The sequence below is a fragment of the Lithobates pipiens genome, unplaced genomic scaffold, assembly GCF_037356315.1.
Source record: "Lithobates pipiens isolate NorthernLeopardFrog02 unplaced genomic scaffold, aLitPip1_a1.2 Scaffold_3, whole genome shotgun sequence".
NCBI classification, from domain to species: Eukaryota; Metazoa; Chordata; class Amphibia; order Anura; family Ranidae; genus Lithobates; species Lithobates pipiens.
Genome location: NW_027507790.1, coordinates 46,573,583 through 46,592,380, shown reverse-complemented (window position 1 = coordinate 46,592,380; position 18,798 = coordinate 46,573,583). Strand labels below are relative to the sequence as shown.

The 18,798-nt window shown below is 43.7% G+C and overlaps 1 protein-coding gene across 4 annotated transcripts in view; it reads right to left on the bottom strand.

The window, feature by feature from the left end:
- Positions 1 to 18,798, bottom strand: part of LOC143940355 (tRNA (32-2'-O)-methyltransferase regulator THADA-like) — a 67,652-nt gene that overhangs the window by 11,050 nt on the left and 37,804 nt on the right. For all 4 annotated transcript variants that reach the window (XR_013263859.1, XM_077461614.1, XM_077461612.1 and 1 more), the window contains 11 exons: positions 17,254 to 17,396; positions 11,720 to 11,899; positions 6,901 to 7,046; positions 6,677 to 6,805; positions 6,158 to 6,262; positions 5,022 to 5,216; positions 4,361 to 4,511; positions 4,049 to 4,271; positions 3,618 to 3,845; positions 2,596 to 2,800; positions 2,309 to 2,506 (listed from right to left, as the gene is read on the bottom strand). Coding sequence is in view for 3 of the 4 variants with exons in the window: in XM_077461614.1 (XP_077317740.1) it covers positions 2,309 to 2,506; positions 2,596 to 2,800; positions 3,618 to 3,845; positions 4,049 to 4,271; positions 4,361 to 4,511; positions 5,022 to 5,216; positions 6,158 to 6,262; positions 6,677 to 6,805; positions 6,901 to 7,046; positions 11,720 to 11,899; positions 17,254 to 17,396 (1,903 nt within the window). In the remaining variant the exon portion in view is untranslated. The remainder of the gene's footprint in view (positions 1 to 2,308; positions 2,507 to 2,595; positions 2,801 to 3,617; positions 3,846 to 4,048; positions 4,272 to 4,360; positions 4,512 to 5,021; positions 5,217 to 6,157; positions 6,263 to 6,676; positions 6,806 to 6,900; positions 7,047 to 11,719; positions 11,900 to 17,253; positions 17,397 to 18,798) is intronic.

The following is an 18,798-nucleotide window of genomic DNA, read 5'->3' as shown; positions in this document are numbered from 1 at the left end:
GCACAGTACTGGCAGAAAGCAGTGGGAACTGTCCGACTAACATGGAAAGAAGGCTAAGTGACTCAACTATGCAGGAAAACATAGGATTGGGGTGCAGAAAAATGTAATTGGGTGCTCTGGACTGAGGAGTCAAAATTTTAAATATTTGGCTGTAGCAGGAGGCAGTTTGTTTTCTGAAGGGCTGGAGAGCGGTACAATAATGAGTGTCTGCAGGCCACAGTGAAGCATGGTGGAGGTTACATTTCTGCAAATGAAGATGTAGATTTGGTCAGGATCAATGGTGTCATCAATGCTGAGAAATACAAGCAGACACTTTTCCATCATGCCATACAATCTGCAGCAGGACAACGACCGCAAATATACAACCAATGTCATTAAGAACTATCTAAAAGCATAAAGAAGAATAAGGTGTCCAGGAAGTAATTGTTTAGCCCCCACAGAGCCCTGATCTCATTCTCAAAGTGTCATGGATTACATGAAGAAACAAGGATTTGAGGCAGCCTACATCCATAGAAGATCTGTGGTTAGCTTCCCAAGATGTTTGGCACAACCTACCTGCCGAGTTCCTTTAAAAACTGTGTGCAAGCATACCGTGATGCTGTTTTGAAGGCAAAGGGTTGTCACAACAAATATTGATTTGGCTTGGATTTCTCTTTTGTTAATTTTTATCAATTAACAAATTGGAAATGAATGATCTATTAACACTTCTATTTCTAAAACCTTTCTTCCGTTACAGCAATTTTTCACACCTGCCTAAAACTTATGAACAGCAGAGTGCATCTCTCACCAATTATATATATATATATATATATATATATATATATATATATATATATATATATATATATATATATATATATATATATATATATATATACACACACACATATACACATATACACACACACACACATACATAGTGTGAAATTCCCACAGTGGTGAATTTGATTTTGATTTGGGTTGTCCTTCAGAATGTCTGCACACTCAGCATGATTATATAACAGTTTTAATGTCTAGGGCAGGGGTCCTCAAACTACAGCCCGCCGAGGACATTTATCCGTCCAGCCCACCCCACTCAGGGCCAGATTCCCGACAGGCCAAGCCTCGGGGCGGGCCAGTTGTAACACAGAGAGAGAGACTGCTGTGTCACGGAGCTCACTGTTAAAAGTTTAGGCGTGCTCTGATAAAAGTCCTCCTCCTAGACCAGCTTGTGTGATAGAGGCAGTGTTCTGTCTATCACACGAGCTGGTCTAGGAGGAGGGCGAGACTTATCACAGCACGCCCAAACTTTTCACAGTGAGCTGTGACATAGCAGCAGGAGATGCCCGATGTGCACACACACACTGACTGGTGAGACATTGTTTGGCACAGTAAGGCTGTGAGGGGGGCTTGCAATGGTGAGGAAGGGCTTGCAATGATGGTGAGGGGAGCTTGCAATGATGGTGAGGGGGGCTTGCACTGATTGGGCTGCGACATTGACCATCTCATTAGCCAAAAGCAGGCCAATAGTTCCCATTGAAATACTGGTAAATTTGTTTATTTACCTTTACTTGTTCTTCATTTTAAATATTGTATTTGTTCCTGTTTTGTTTTTTCACTTCAAAATAAGATATGTGAGGTGCATAGGAATTTGTTCATAGTTTGAACTGGCCCTCTGTTTAAAAGGTTTGAGGACCCCTGGTCTAGGTGCTCAGGAAATATAAGCACAACTGAGTGAACAGGATATTATTGACATTTCTGTGTTCTTCTATGTCTTTGTAGGATTTCATTGCTGTCAGTGTCCCTACTGATCACAGGTATCAGAAGGAGGAATCTCTCCACCTGGTGCACAGAAAGCAACTTTTTTGTTGCACAGGTTAAAATTAGATATACTGTAAAGGTTTTCCATTCTGCCGTTGACTCATTTGGAGAAGTTTCCCCTCATTCCCTTTTCTGAGTATGGGTTTCACCAGAATATCAAATGAGGGTATCTCTCTCAAATAGGGACAAAGACAATAATAAAAAGCAAACATTCTAACCTTTCTTTTCTTTACTCAATACTAAAGAGTATTTTGCTTGAAAGGGAGCAATGAAATGTTGTAACTTGACTTTGGACAACTAACATTTTTCTTCACTGTAACACTGGCAGGCAAGGAAGTTTACATTTGATTCCCATTGACTTCTAGAAGGATGTTAATGCACTTTCATGAAGTGCACAGTCTAAAGTCAATGGGAGTGCACCTAAAACTGTGTAAAAGGTGTATAAATCATGCTGAACCCGAACCGCACCAATGAGAACCGCCTACAACCCTTTCTTAATCCCTCATACCTGTAATATGTCTCTGAAGGAATGGCCCAGAGAAGTGGGAATATCTCCTAACTGCTGATCATTCAACCACTTGAGCACAGCTGGGTCTCCGTTCAGCAGAAGATGGCACACATAACCAGAAGCTTTGGGGTCCAAGGGTCTAGAAGCTTCACTGCAGAGTTGCCGCACACATGCCTCATAGTAAGCCTCAGATCCTACCTGTATAAATAAAACACGACAACAGCTTTAGAGATTTAGAGACTGATAGACTGCATTCATTTAAACGGTTCCCTACTAAATGTGCTCACCTGTGTGAATGGCTCCTTTGCACTCAACTCCTTGCAGACAGCTGCCTGAACTTGCCTGGCAAAATCCTCTCCACAATGAGGTGACAACAGTGACAGTACATCTAGGAATGCATGCCGTATAAGTGGGCACTTCTGAACTGGGGACATCAGCCAGAACACTGGAAGAAGATGCTGGGCTACTTCCTCCTGTGCACTCTCTGAAATACTGAATTAAAAAAGGGAAAGACATGATAATTTAGGGAGAAAAATGTCAAATCATAGCTACTCAATACTGTACGGAGTAGGATGTACACATTTTTTGCCTCCAAACGATTGCTAAGCACCCAGCCTAACCATAACTTCTTGGTTCTCTCAGTATGATCTTCCACACAAATTTGGATAGCAGAAATGTAACAGCTTACTGGAATTTTCTGGAGACAGGCTTTGACACATCTGAATGCTCGTTTATTTCCCATACCCATCTAAAACTTCAGAAGTGGTAATCATTTCTGCTCTGTTTCTTGATAAAGTTTAGGTACTGTATGGCAATCATTATAAAAAAAAGGGGGGTTAAAGTGTACGTTACCACATTTCTTATTCCTGGTACGTCTGTTGTACCATGTACTGTGTTATAAAATATTCTGTTCTCTTTGTCTTTCTTCTTTTGTGAAAAATTACTGGTGATCCTGCCAGTCCCCCTGCTTTCCTATTTAAAACAGACCACACTAGGCACCGAAACACATCTTCCCAGTGTGGTCAGTTTTCTGGCTTTGCGCTCTGGATTGAGACAAGTACACACTACAGAGGGATACGATTTGTTCACATTTCATGTCTGATGTTCTCAAAAAAAGGGCTGGGGTGACGCATTAAATCTGCACCCAATTTGTGTCAGTACTGTAAAATATTTTAAAAAATTGCACAATGTGTTTCTTTATTCCCAAGAAGCATATTTTGATTTGACAATTCCCAATACAAGAAAAATATTTAGATCAATAGGTGACAAAATATCTAATCAAGTTGCCCCCTGCAGCTTGAACACTCACCAGTTTTCCTTTAGAACTGAAGACAACAAAGCATGTATGTGCTGCAATTGTCCATGTAACATATTGTGAGACACCCTTTCGTTTCTTCGTGGAAGATCCAGTATCAGCTGAAGTAGTAAGTTATAACAATTCTTCTCTTGTACAACAGGCACAAGGGCTCGAGCAGCAGCAACACGCACGGCATAGATCGGGTTTTTTCTCAGATCCAATAAAGGTTCTATAAGACAGCTGACAGCAAACAATGTATCATAATAAAAGCCCGATAACAAGAGTACATATTTTAATCACTGCCCTGTTCAGTAGGGCAATTATTGTATTTATGAGGGCAGTCTATAGATGAGGAAACTCAATGTAGATAAGTGGAAAAAACACTCAATCGAATGGCCTCATCCATCATTCACAAAGTATATACACAAGAAATAAATAAGCACCTTGCATCAACGTCTCCTCCAGGTTGTAGCTTGGCAAGAAGGGTGAGGATAGGATGTAAACTGGGGTGCAGCATTTTCTTTTTTCTTGCCACATTCAATTCCCTTAACAGTACATCTAGCAGACCTGTAAATCGCCGTAGTAGAGCGCCGACATTCAGTGTGCTCTGCACTGTGCTATCTGTGTCACTGCGAGATAACTCCAGCATGCCAACTGTGAGAGCAGCTGGATACAATGGGGATATGTTTATATCGTTATGGCTGTTAATTCACTTACACCATCAACATATGTAGGATAGAAACCGCTCAACTTACTGAAAAGCTGCAAAGCAGCATTACGCATAGCCCAGCATGGAGAACTCAGACTGATGAGTGCCACAGACATCATAGGAACAGCATGATTGAGCATTGTGGAACGAAGGCTAGCTGAGCGCAGCATGCTCTGCAGTGCGTGAACTGCTGTAACCTGAAACAAACAAAACCAAATAATACAAACATTTCCTTTCAATGACTAAAGGCCTGTACATATGATGAAAAGATCAGATGGAAAACAAAAAACACATTTGGTGCGTTAGACCTATAATCTATCCGCTAGTACACAGCTTTCGAGAGCCGATTATCATGACAGATCATGCGAAAATATCCGAAGGGGCAAACACGAAGATTGTTCTCATACGATAACAGATCAAACTAATTTTGTATAATTAGTGTGGTATTTGTACAAAAAAAAAATTTAAAAATTGTGCGACCATGACCACACATGCTTGGAAAAAAAAGAATACATCACTTCCAAAGTTGTATTAGGTCTTGTGAGATTTTTCGTAACCTTAGTAACATATTGGTTTTCGATATGAGAATAGCATGCAAAAAAAAAAAAAACCCAGAACAAACAAAAACAAAACAAATGATTGTGTGTACCAGGCTTTATTTTGTTACTTTAAAATGTCATTCTATGGGGGTTCAACAGTTCTCTCACCTGGGGCAAGTCCCGTGTTTGGTCCCAGTTGGTGGGGAGCGTTTTCTTAGCTAATGTTATCAAAGACAACACACACGTTTCAAGCAGTGGGTGTTGAGATCCTTCAGCCGATAGGATACACTGCAAGAGAACAGGAAAACCAGCAGCTCTGCGAGTGACAGAGAGGGTGGTCTGAGACTGGGCCACAAACAATGCCTGTAAAATAAAGAGCATGTCATTTTGACATATATTTGAAGGAACCCCAAGGGGTCATGTACAATTATTTTTTGGTTGTTCCTAAGCTGCTTTGCTTCCCCACATAAGTCAATATGAATGCAAAGCCACTCGAAGGACCCAGAAGCAGCTTTAAGCAAACTATCTGAGCAGCTCAGGAAAATTGAAAGTCCCAAACACATAAAAAGATACTGTATTTGACTCTCTTTAACCACTTGCTTACTGGGCACTTATACCCCCTTTCCGCCCAGGCCAATTTTCAGCGCTCACACTTTGAATGGCAATTGTGCTGTCATGCAATGCTGTACCCATATGAAAATTGTCATTCCACCCCCACAAATAGAGCTTTCTTTTGGTGCTATTTAATCACCACTGGGGGTTTTATTTTTTGCTAAACAAAAAAACAAAACAAAAAAAAAAAAAAAGACAATTTGGAAAAAATAAAAAAAAAAAACAGTTTTCATATTTTGTTATACAACTTCGCAAACAGATAACTTTTCTCCTTTGATGGATGGGCGCTGATGGGTATGTATAGGATGCACTGATGAGGAGACACGGAGAGGTGGCACTGATGATGAGCACTAAGGGGACTGATGTCCCTCTAACATAAGCTGGTTAACGACTATCGTCTTTTCTTCACGCCGACAGTGTGAGGAAAAATAAAAGGAGATCTTCAAGGCTTCTGTTTACTTCCATGATCAGCTGCCAGTCAATGTGATTGGGTGCTCTGATTGGTCCTTTATCCCGATCTTTGATCAGCCGAGTCCCAAGGCTTTGGCAATCACAAAGTGGGGTGCACAAGCAGCGCGAGAACGGGAGGACATCTATCTGATAAAGGTATTTTTTTTGCTTCTTTTGAATTTTTTGGATCAAACAGCATTTAATAAGAAGATTAACTTTATATTGGTGGATAATTTACCTACCTGTTCCATCATTTCCTTTGGTAGCTCTCTCAACTTTGGGTCTTTATGATGAAACAATGCAGAACAAAGTCTGGTAAATCCTGCACTGCAGCCATCCACAGCCCCCTACAGGACACACAAACACACATCAAAACTCAAAATCAACAGCTAGACAAAGCAGATTTGTGCATTTGTGTCCATATTTTTGGAACTGAGCAACAATAAAGCAACGGAATGCCTTCGAACTACTAAAAACATAAAATAGCTCCATAGCATTTTAGGGAAATCATTGAATTGTTTAAACTTCCTGTTTTTTTTTCATAATAATCATGCAACATCGGAGTGTTTTGTTTGAAAAAGTAACAAAAATAGTGTGTGTGGGCTTTGGTAATATTCAAGTTTGTCACTCTAGTGGAAATTATAGGTTGAGAAGCCAGAGCTGTGGAACACTACAACCCCTTCACAATGCACCATCATCTTCAAGGTTCTTTATTAATTGAAAATAACCCAATCTCTACACCAGATATCCTTGGTACTTACCCAGTGCCGACATCTCATGAATATATCATGAAATGCAGCCATAGAGGCCTGTACTGCAGAGAAGGGGATCAGAGGAGCAGAACCAGAGATCAGTTTCTCCACCAGAGGCCCAAGGAACATTCCAATTTCCTGTTAGATTGACATAAAGAATAGAGGAATGATGAGCAGGTCTCTGTGTTGTTAAACTGTTCAAATACGGTTATGATGCTTCTTGGCCTTCCTACCTTTAATGAGACCCAGAAACAAGTCATAATGAGGCTGTGTTCCTCTGAAAGCAGAATATTTCCTTGTACTTCCTCCTGACCTTTCCCATGTGCAATCAGGTTACGGACAGCATTGCCCATATCTTCAAATGAAGGAGCTGCTATACCTGTGTTACAAGGAAGGGCTGGTTAAACGCTACAAATCGAATCATGTCTTTTGCTAATCACACACATGTTGCAATATTAGCAGCACATATTCTGTAACTATCAAAATAAAATAAATGCTGCATTTATTTTTAACATCAGTAAAATTCAGCATTCAAGAATTGCAATATCACCTTATATACTATAAAACAAAATGTGTAAGCCACCCGACAGTGTCTTACAACGTTAAGGAAATCCATTGGTGCAATATCTATGCTACCTGGGTTCCCCGTTCTGCACACTCACTGGGTTTGATTTGCTAAAGGCAAATAGACTGTTCACTCTGCAAATGAATTGACCCCAGAGCTTAATGAACATGATGAATATTCACTTTTCAAAAAATACCTAATCTCATGCAAGGAAAATAGAAAAGAAATGCCTTTTTGATTGCACATGATTTAAACGATAAAAAAGTCAGTAGAGCTTCGCCTCATTCACTGGGCTCTGGGAAAAATTCCCTTCCAGAGGTCTTGGAAGGCACACAGAAGAGAATGAGCAATCAGGTCCTTATGCCAGGGAGATCACACTACTGGAGTGTCCAAGACACCAGAGGAATAACAAGCCTACAGAGTTCCACATACAACTAGAATATAAAACGTAGCAGCACCGCAGTCTTGCCAATCTGTATGTCTTTCTTACAAGTAAGGTTCCATTAGGGCCTTAAAAGCAAATCCTCCAGATATAGCTTAGGCCAAGTTTACACAAGCTTCAAAAAGTGAATGTCATATTGGGGGGGCGGGGGGGGGGGGGGGGGGATTTGAAGCCCCATGAATACCTGTAAAAAATCTGTATGCATTAGCATGGCCAGTGCTGTTCATGTGGTCAGGTTTGTGTTGCCCCAAATAGACCCGATGTATGTGTCATTTGCCAGGCTTTACCCATTCCCAAACGCTTCCACTGATGTCAATGTAAATGTGCTGCAAATGCACTGCAAACAGGCCACAAACATCTCTATGGCATTTACAGCTCATTGGAGATGCGTTTAGAAAGGTTACTATCTAAAACACACAATAGAAAACCAACACAGAGAAAGGGTCTAGAAATGCATCAAAAAAGCATCATGAACACATCAAATACACATCTTAACTCAATAGGTTTGTAAACGGGCATTCAAATTTTCAAAGCACATGAGGCCTTAGTTAGAGAATGCAACACACATCTTATAGGGAATCTCCAGGCTTCATTAACACTTGCTTCAACATGTGGCATTTGACCCACATTTTTAAAGCACTCGGAAAGCCAATTGAAGCAGCTATCACTTAAAAAAAAAAAAATGGTTTCCTTACAGTCCTCTACCACACCCTGTAGAGTTTGCGCTGCCTTGCTTTATAATTTATAGCCCATTTTGCTTTCGTGGCGCTTCAAAGCCTTCAAAAAAAAAAAAAAAGTCCATCACAAAGTTTTTTAATAGCACCTACAGCTGTTGAGGGGGTGCTTATTCAGAGTCAGCTTCGCTCTGATTTGGAGGTAGGAGATATCCCAGCATAAATTAGGACACGTGGTGTGCAATGTGGGAACACTATAGCAGACGGTGAGTGGGGACCGACAAACAAGGACTTAGCAGTGGGAATCAGCAAAGCAGGGGGGACAAAAGCAGGAAAAACTAGTAGATGTCACAAGTGATGCGCAGCATGGGAGCAAAATAGCGGGAGGTGAGCAGTGAACGGAGAGAGAGGGTCGAGTGGTGAAGAATCAGCAGAGCTGGGGACCAGGGCATGAGAAACTAGCAGATGGGAGCAATATAGTGGGAGGTGAGAAGGGACAAGACAGAGAGGAGGATCAACAAACCGAAGTAGCAGCAGAGTTGAATGTTACTACTGAGTGGGGGATTAGCAGAGCTGGGTGTTACTACTGAGTAAGGGATCTGCTTAATGGGGGTACTAATGAGCTGGGGTTCTGCTGAATGGGGATATTACAGAGCAGGGGGGTACTACCGAGCACGGGTTCTACTGAGCCACTTTAAAACAAATAGAAAAACAATACACAGGGAATTTGCCAAGCTTTATTACTGCATCAAAAACACATACAAAAAAATGCATGTTAACCACTTCAGCCCCGGACCATTTTGCTGGTCGAAGACCAGACCACTTTTTGCGATTCGGCACTGCGTCGCTTTAACTGACAATTGCGCGGTCGTGCGACGTGGCTTCCAAACAAAATTGACGTCCTTTTTTTTCCCCCACAAATAGAGCTTTCTTTTGGTTTGATCACTCCTGGGGTTTTTATTTTTTGCGCTATAAACAAAAATAGATCTACAATTTTGAAAAAACACGCATTTTGTTTTAACTTTTTGTTATAATAAATATCCCCCAAAAATATATATATTAAAAAAAAAAATTTCCCCCTCGGTTTAGGCCGATACGTATTCTACATATTTTTGGTAAAAAAAAAAAAAAAAAGAAATAAATAAAATCGCAATAAGCAATTGATTGGTTTGCGCAAAAGTTATAGCGTTTACAAAATAGGGGATAGTTTTATTGCATTTTTATTAATATATTTTTTTTTTTTACTATTAATGTCGGCGATCAGCGATTTTTATTGTGACTGCGACATTATGGCGGACACATCGGACATTTTTTGGGACCATTGTCATTTATACAGCAATCACTGCTAAATAAATGCAGTGATTCCTGTGTAAATGACACTGGCAATGAAGGGGTTAACCAGTGGGTGGCAGTGTAGGGGTTAAGTGTCCCTAGGGGTGTGTTACTAACTGTGGGGGGCTGGGCTTTAATTTAGTGAACACTGATCTCTGCTCCAATCACATGGAGCAGAGATCAGCGTCACTAGTTGCTAGGCAGAACAGGGAAATGCTGTTTACAACGGCATTTCCTCGTTCAGCCGCCCCGCGAGACCATCGCGGGTATGCCCGCGGCGATCGAGTGCGCGGAACCCGCGACCGGACTCACAGGGGGTCTCGACCAGCCCGAGAGCGTGCCGGCGCGCTCGCGATGGCAGGGCGGCATTAAAGATTGGATGCACCTGTATGCCAATATGCCTGCCTGTGCCATTCTGCCGACGTACATCGGCGTGCGCTGGTCAGGAACCGGTTAAAGCGGTAGGTGCTTTAATGTGTTCTACTAATCAACGCAAGTGTAAACTAGCCCTTACTGTGAATTCAAAAGGATAAGTTCACCTTTACAAAAAAAAAAGAAAAAAAAAAAAGCAATTGCACTTTTTTTGTTAGAGCCGGTAAAGAATCACACACAAAATCAGCAGATCATGGGTTTAATGCCACAGTTCTGCAGACTGTCTGAAGCTTTCTCCCTGTACCTACAATACGGGCATGTGTTTACCGGGATGACAGGAAGCTCAATGAACTATCTAGAGCACTCAACAACCCCCTGGTAGCTCATTGCGAACTGCAAGCTGACAGCCAAAAAGGCTGTCGATACTTGTAGTTCATTGGATGCAAGGGATCATATAGCCTCTCTTTGAACTGTGACAGCGAGCACAGGGAGAAGAGCCCCGGCTCGCTGTCACAAGCGGGGGGGGGGGTCGAGGGGTCTAATGCTGAACATGTTCCATGTTACACCCTAAATATCTATGCAACGAGATCAGAAAAGTGAACTTATGCTTAAAAAAAATAAAAAAATAAAAAAAAGAGAAAGAAGACAGCATTCAATGGAGCTCCAAGAAGGGATAAAGCATTTTTGAAAACCTGCAAACAGCTTGTGCAACCTGACATCAGTCACTCTCATTAATGTGCATTAATATCTTATTAGTGAAGTTGAAGGGTGCCAAATGCTTTGTAAACACTTATGCCCCATACACACGATCAGACTTTCCGCCAACACTTTCGATAGCAGGTTCTCAAATTTTCCACCAACAAAACTTTGTTGTCGGAATTTCTGATAGTGTACACAAGTCCGACACATAAAAGTTCACGCATGCTCAGAATCAAGCAGAAGGAGCCGCACTGGCTATTGAACTTACTTTTTCTCGGCTCATTGTACTTCACCACGTTCCCACATCCGTAATTGTTGGCCAACATTTGTGTGACCGTGTGTAAGCAAGACAAGTTGGAGCCAACATCGAACAAAAATCCTCGGTTCTGTTGTCGGAAAATCCGATCGTGTGTATGGGGCATTACTTGCACAGTGCTCTTCAGACTAGTCTTTACAGGTGAAAGCCATTGTGAACAAGGCCTAATGCTTAAAAAATATGTCACTGAATTCTAATTATAGGGATGCCAAGATGAAACAAAACATCTAAGGCTCAAATGAAAATGGCATCCTCTAAATCATGCTACATACCATTTCAGGAGCAATACTGAATACTTTATCTTCGCGGCCTAAAACCATAATGTAACACACAAGTTGGCAGAACTTTATTAGCGCCTAAAGAAAAATGTTGCTTCCTGAAAAATTCCCTGTCACCATCATATGGGAAGTACAGGTACTGCATTGCTGGCCTCCTGAAAAGAAAATGCTAGTTGCCTGGCTGTGTCTGATTGATGTACTTTTGAGTCACCCAAAAAGCATCGAAGCCAAAGCCTCAACATGACAGCCAAAGAACACTCAAAAAGTTTTCAGTAATGGCAGTCTTCATGATTTGTCATATGATGGGATCCCTTTAAAGAAATCTTGTGAGTCACATATCCAGAGTAATAAAATCATACAATTGGATAGCTCACCTGTTTGCTTCTCCTGCAATGTTTTGTTCAGCATGCCCAGGATAAAGGAAGTAATCTCCTGCAACAAACCCAACAATTCCAGAAGTAGACTGCACCAAGCAGGGGCAAGCTCAGCCTGGGAGATGGACAGTGAGACCGAAGATACCTCCAGCAAGCACAACCTCAGAGCACAGAGCACTCCTGATGACAGAAGAATAGAACACATGTATAGCAGTGAAATAACAGGGCCATGTAAATTCCCTATCCTATAATGTGCATTTTAGCAAAAAGTCTGAAACCAATATAATATTTAAAAAGATCAAGATCATTTAAATTTGGGGAAAATGTTCTTACTTGATTTACAGTCATAATTCAAATGAATACTTTCTATTTGCTTTAGGCTATTCATCAAAGTCAACCACTTGCTGACCGCTGTCCCATTAGCAAGTGGGTATAACAAGCTCATGGCTGTAGTACAGGCAATAAAACAGTAAAGAAAACTGCACAAAGAACACGCGGCTATGCGGGGGGGAAGCCCAGGTGCAAAGGCAGGGAATGAGGGATCAAGGGGAATAGGGGAACCCATCCCGCTCCTAAAGGGTACAAGCATTTGAGCGCCATCACCAGGGCACTCTGTGCTGTAGGTACCCTCAGGGGGTCCAAAGATCAACTATCACAAGGACCTTCAGGGACATGACTTTCCATCTGAAGATTACCATTGCTCTTAGCAGAAGCCATAGGCGACAGAGCCAGTCTCCTATTTCTGGGTAATATCTTGAGAAAAAGCTTAAAAAGGATAATTTGTGCAGAGACTACACAGACATGACCATCACCTAAGACACCAGCGGCTGAGGCAGACAGACAATAAGGCTATAGCGTATTAGGGCATCTGTACAACCTGGAGAGAATTTTAAAGCTTTTTTTAAAGCTTGAGAGAATTTGAGGTAGCTTAAAAGGAAAGGAAAGTTGGATAGGAGAGTGCACATCCAACCACTTTAAATCTACAAAAGTATTTGAAATGTTTAACCCCTGCTGTGGGATATTCAAAGATATAAAAACACAAGAGAAAGCATGCACATTAAAAATTAAATCCTATAGTTCTATATTACCTCTGTGTTTACTGGTCTATAAAAAATGTGACCATTGTCTACTACTGACTAATAACTGCTTGCAGAGGATTGTGGAAAAAATACTGCCTAGACAAATCTGGTAGTTTTACCAGGGTTATTTTATTTGTTTTTCTCTGTGAATAAATATATATATATATATATATATATATATATATATATATATATATATATATATATATATATATATATATATATATATAAATAAATATAAAAGAGTATGGGGTTATTTTTTTTTTTTTTAAACAAAACGAGTTTATTGGTAAATGGCACAGTATACAAAAAAAAAAGGAAGAATTACAGGTGTTGGTACATTTTACAGCCAATGGTGATAACATTTAAAAGTAGCTCCATCACATCGAGAAACCCAGAGCAGATCTATAAAAACAGCGTCAAGTATGTATATGTGAGCACCGTAGCCGTGTTGCAGAGTAAATAGAGTAACAGGACGGGGAACCCAGTAGCGCCTGAAAACAGAACCCTCACAGGGCACATCCATAGAGGTTTCGACTCACCAGCTAGTTCCCACAAGTATCGGGGTCATTAAGCCAAGGATCCCAAACCTTATTAAACTTGCCAGGGCACCCCCTGTGTGCATATATGACTTTCTTTATTGGCAAGGTAGAATTAACCTCAGTCATCCAAGCCCTAAGTGTCGGGGTTTCAGGCCGCATCCATAACCGGGCAATTAATTTCCTAGCACTGAACAATGTTTCCTGGATGAAAACAGCATTCGAGGGTTCCATCGGGCCTCCTAGCTCGAGGCCCAATAAACAAGTTTTAGGGTCCACCTGAAGGGGGGAGCCCATGTGGTCATGCAGGAAACGAACTACCTGTAACCAAAAGGCCTGAATGTCTGGGCAAGACCACATTAAATGGTAGAAGGAGCATGGGAGACTCCCGCAGCGCGGGCACCCCGGTTCCAGGGAGGGTTTATATCTGCGAATCCTGGCAGGTGTAAGATAAGACTTATGTAGGATGTACAATTGAGTCAACCTATCAGTCACCCTAGGGGAGACTTTAACCACATCTAAGATCTCCTCCCACTCCTCCCCCCTCAATCGGGCCTACATCCTCCTCCCACCTACACCTTGCTACCTCTGTGAGACCGGCCACGACCCGTCTTCTAAGGGAGTCATAAAGTGTCGAGATTAGTTTCGTGGGCTCCTCTCCAACTATAGTACCCACGACTGACAGTTCCTGTGGATTAGGGAACCCCCCCTCAAATTGAGCCCGAAGGGCGTGGGACAACTGTGCAAAACGAAATATCATATATGGGGGGAGCTCGAACTCCCTCTGCAGCGCCCGGAAGCTGCGTACTCCCAGCGGGGTGATGACCTGATACAAGTACACCACCCCTTTGGAGGCCCAGAGACCCGCACCCGGCAGCCCCCGAAGCTCCCTTAACTGGGAGTTGTACCACAGGGGTGTATGGGAGTGCACCCAATCTGCGCCCAACATCTTCTGTGCAATGTTCCATATCCGCTTGTGCTGGGTCAGTAGAGGGGCACATCTCCTCACTCTCCTGCCTGACTCCCTCCCCCTAAATAAAACCTGGAGGGGGGAATGGGCACAGCTATGAGACCTCCCGCATAGCAATGTCTGGTACCTGGAAGCGTCCATCTTGTGTAAGTGGAAAAAGTGGGAGAGCTGGGCGGCTACATAATAGGCGTGAAAGTCTGGGAGTGCAGCACCCCCCATATCGGTAGGATTCTTAAGTGTATTCCAGGCCAACTTGTGCCTACCGGAGCCCCAGACAAACGAGTTAAGAATAGTGTCTATAGTTTTAAAATATTTGAGGGGGATATAAGTAGGAGCCTGCCAGAATTTATAGAGGAACTTGGGGAGAAGAATCATTTTGATTAAGTTTATCCTTCCCATGACACCGAGGGGGAGCCGGGCCCATGATTGTGTTTTAGATTTTAGGTAAGAGATCAGGGGTTCGATGTTAAGGGCTATATAATCGGAGGGGTCCCTGGTTATCTGGATCCCCAGATACTGAATGGAGGCCACCCTGCACAACGGAAGGGACGCCGCATCCCGCTCCGGCGGAGAGAGGTCAATGGGGAGAATAAGTGATTTTGCCCAGTTAATGGTGAGGCCCGAGTGTTTACCAAAATCCTCGATAATACTAAGAGCCGCTCTCAGAGAAGGTCCCTCATCCTCAAGATACAGGAGCATATCATCTGCGTACATGCTGATCGTTTCCGTGATGGGACCCGCTCTAAGGCCCTCAATATGCGCGCTGGACCTGAGAGAAATAGCTAGCGGTTCCACCGCCAGGGCGTATAGAAGCGGGGATAAGGGGCACCCCTGCCTGGTCCCCCTCCCCAGGGGAAAGGGGCCCGACAGGCAACCGTTGACCGCCACACACGCCTCCGGGAGGAAATATAATAATTGGACCCACTTCAAAAACTTGGGCCCGAACCCGAATCGTCGAAGGCACTCCCATAAATATCCCTACTCCACCGAATCAAATGCCTTGGCCGCGTCTAACGCCACCACGGCCCTAGCACCGCCATTGTCATGAGAGGCTTGCAGGTTCATGTGGAGTCTACGGATGTTCATTGCCGTGTTTTTACCGGGCATGAAGCCTGTTTGGTCTGGGTGGATAAGGGATAAAATATGGGGGCATAACCGGGACGCCAGGATCTTGGCCAAAATTTTCATGTCTACCTGCAACAGTGAAATCGGGCGATATGAGTCGGGGCGGTGCGGATCTTTACCCGGCTTTGGGATGACTATGATCGTCGCTTGACGTAGAGTATCGGGGAGGGAATTAGACTCAAAAAGGCAAGTATATAAATTTAGTAACTCAGGGGCCAAGACTTCAGAGTATGTTACGTAGAAATCTAACGGTAGACCGTCACGTCCCGGGGCCTTAGCCGTCGCCAGGGACGACAGCGCTGATGTCACCTCCTCCAGTGAGATCGGAGCTTCCAGATCAATGATCTGGGCCACCGACAGCTGAGGGAAGAGAACATCCCGAAGAAAAGTCCGGGTCTCCTGAGGCGTGACCTCCACACGAGATGCGTAAAGGTCAGCATAATAAGACCGGAACAACTCGGCAACAACCCCCGGTTCAGAGACAAGGGCTCCGCTCTCGTCCACCAGAGAAACCACTACCGGCGGCCTCGTATCCTGATGGGCGAGGTACGCCAAAAGCTTACCCGCTCGCTCACCCTGCTCAAAAATCCGCTGTCGCGTAAAAAAATGTTTTCGCTTGGCTCGTTCAAAGTGTAGCTGATCTAAAACACAAGTTTGGAGCTTAAGGGCCGAGGCACTCGCCTCGCTGGGGTGTAACAAACTCTCGGGTGACAACCTCCAACTGCTCCTCCGCCTGACTGATTATCAGTTTAGAGGAACATTTCAATCTATTGATCCGCCTTATCAGAAAGGACCGTGCGTGAAGTTTGAATGCCTCCCAGACATCTCCCCCCGCTGCCGTCCCCCGGTTAATAGCAAAAAAGTGACTCCACTCCTCAGATAGGTCATCCTGCTCCTCTAGCGCCTTCAGCCAAAAGGGATTCAGGCGCCAGACTTTAGGTCCCGACTGCTGTGTCAGCGACAGGGTGGCCCAACAGGGAGCATGGTCCGATAGGGATCTTGAATGAAACCCCGCATCAACTAACTGTGGGAGAAGGACATTGGATGTCAAAATATAATCTATGCGGGACATAGTAGAGTGCGTGGCCGAGAAGCAGGAATATGCCAGGGTCGTGGGGTACCTATATCGCCAGACATCTGTCAGCGCGAACTCTCCAAGGGTGCGACCCAGCCTAGACCCCACTTGGGCCGCGGGGGCGGAGCCACCCTGCAGCCTGTCCATGTTCGGGTTAAGAGCCAAGTTAAAGTCCCCAAGCCATATGGCAGGGGTATCAGGGTATTGAGCCATATAGGACAGTCCCTCAGACACAACATTAACAGAGTATGGGGGAGGTATGTATACTGCCATGAGCAGATATCTCCTGCCCTGGATAGTGCAGTGCATAAAAACGAAACGGCCCTGGGGATCAGTCCGTAGGTCCAGCAGATGAAAGTGCAGCGCCTTAGCTACCAACAGGGATACTCCTCGAGAATAGGGAGTGTGAGTTGCATGGTATGCCCAGCCAACCCATGGCCTTCTGAGTGCCAGCTGGAGCCGGCCTGTGACGTGAGTTTCTACTAGGACTACAACATCCGCTCTGTAGGATTTAAGGCACGTAAAAACGGCCGTACGCTTAAGCTTGTCCCTAATACCTTGGACGTTCCATGTTAGAAATTTAACTGGAGCCATATTATAATATCGTTCGGGTTATACATCTGGCTGGGCGGACCGATCCCCAGTGCAGAATCCATCACATCCCTCCCAACCAAGTATGGGGTTATTTAACATTTGCTTATAATTCATCTTTCTAAAGTTTTGCTATAGTAAACATCAGGGCTTACCATACATGGGGTTTGCACTTGCTGCTTTTAAAAGGTTTTCCTGAGCACAACAGTAGTGATCCTGAAGCATCTTGGTAAGGTACGTCACTAGCCCTATTGCAGACAGAGGTACATGTTCTGAAAGCAGCAACGATGCATCTGGTCTGAATCAGAGCACAAAGAAAAATTACATTACAATATGAAGGTTTCCTCAACTTCACCTTTATTTAAAAAATTAACAGCAGTGCAGGGAAGAAACTAGCATTACGGTGTAGCAATGGGATGTACACTACATTGTCAAAGGTATTTGGGACACCAGTCATTACACACACATGAATTTTAATGGCATCCCGGTCTTAGTCCGTGTTTAATATTGTCATTTAGTGGGAGGGAGGGATTATGGTGTGGGATTGTTTTTCAGGGGTGAGGCTTGGCTTGGATGAGGAGTTGGGGGAAGAGTATGAATTAGAAGCTCAAAAGGAGAATAATCTTCAAAACAACAGCAAGCTATTAGCAACTCATTAATTAAAAAACTGACTTTAACATCCCTTTAACCTATTAGAGCCTGTGGAAAATGTTTACAGAATGCATCGTCTTGGATGCACCCTGCACATCTTCCTGGAGTCCCTACACAAATATCCAATCCCCCATCCCACAGGTGTGCACCCTAGCCTCCAGGACCTACCTTCTCCTAGCACCCTCCCATAGTGATCAGTTCCAGTCAATGTGATTGAGAACCCATATACACCAGTCAGTCCTGCACTTACCAGTCTTCCTGCCTAGAGTCTGATTGGTGCCAGTCCTCCTTGTTTTCTCTTGCTAATCCCCCTCCCTACCCACCCTCTGTTTTCTCCTGCATCAACCTGCTCCATCTTCCCCTCTGCCAACTTCACCGTCAGCGCGATTGCGGATGCCAACGCTGTTTTCTTATCAGCGGAAAACTTGCCTCCTACCCATTTCCGTCAGCCAAAAGAACAATTGGCCAAGCCTGGAAAAAGCTACCTGTCCCCCTTCAGGGGGTGAAAGATCGCATGACCGCGTTGATACTTAATGAACAGATGTCGAGCATCCGCGGCGACACTCACGCCAAGTTTCTCAAAATTTGTCAACCATGGCTGTCATATGCCTTTCCTACCCTCCCCCCAGCTAGCTTGGGCCACCTCTGATGGATGGTCCAGATGTTCCGGAGCACTTTCCTTTCCCCTCCCCCATCTCTTGGTCCCCATCCTTCTGACCTCCCTTTCCTTTCCTAGACTCTCCTATCCCTTTTCTTGCTCCCTACTCGATAGGTGAGCAACCTCTCTCTTTAGCTTCACCTTTCTGCCCACCTTACTTCCATTTTCCGCTCCACTATTCTTGTTAGTTCAATTTTGGCTGTGCATATTTCACCATCTTTTGGGTATCAATGGGCCTAGGGGGTGCCCCATAGTTGTCGGGAGCCTCTCTGGGACCCCTGGATCTTGACGGTATCATTCACACTTAAATTTACTACTGTTGTGCTAGCTCTCATTTTGTGTTGCTTTATTTTTGCCCTTCTTATGAGCCAATACCTGTTCCAACTTCAAT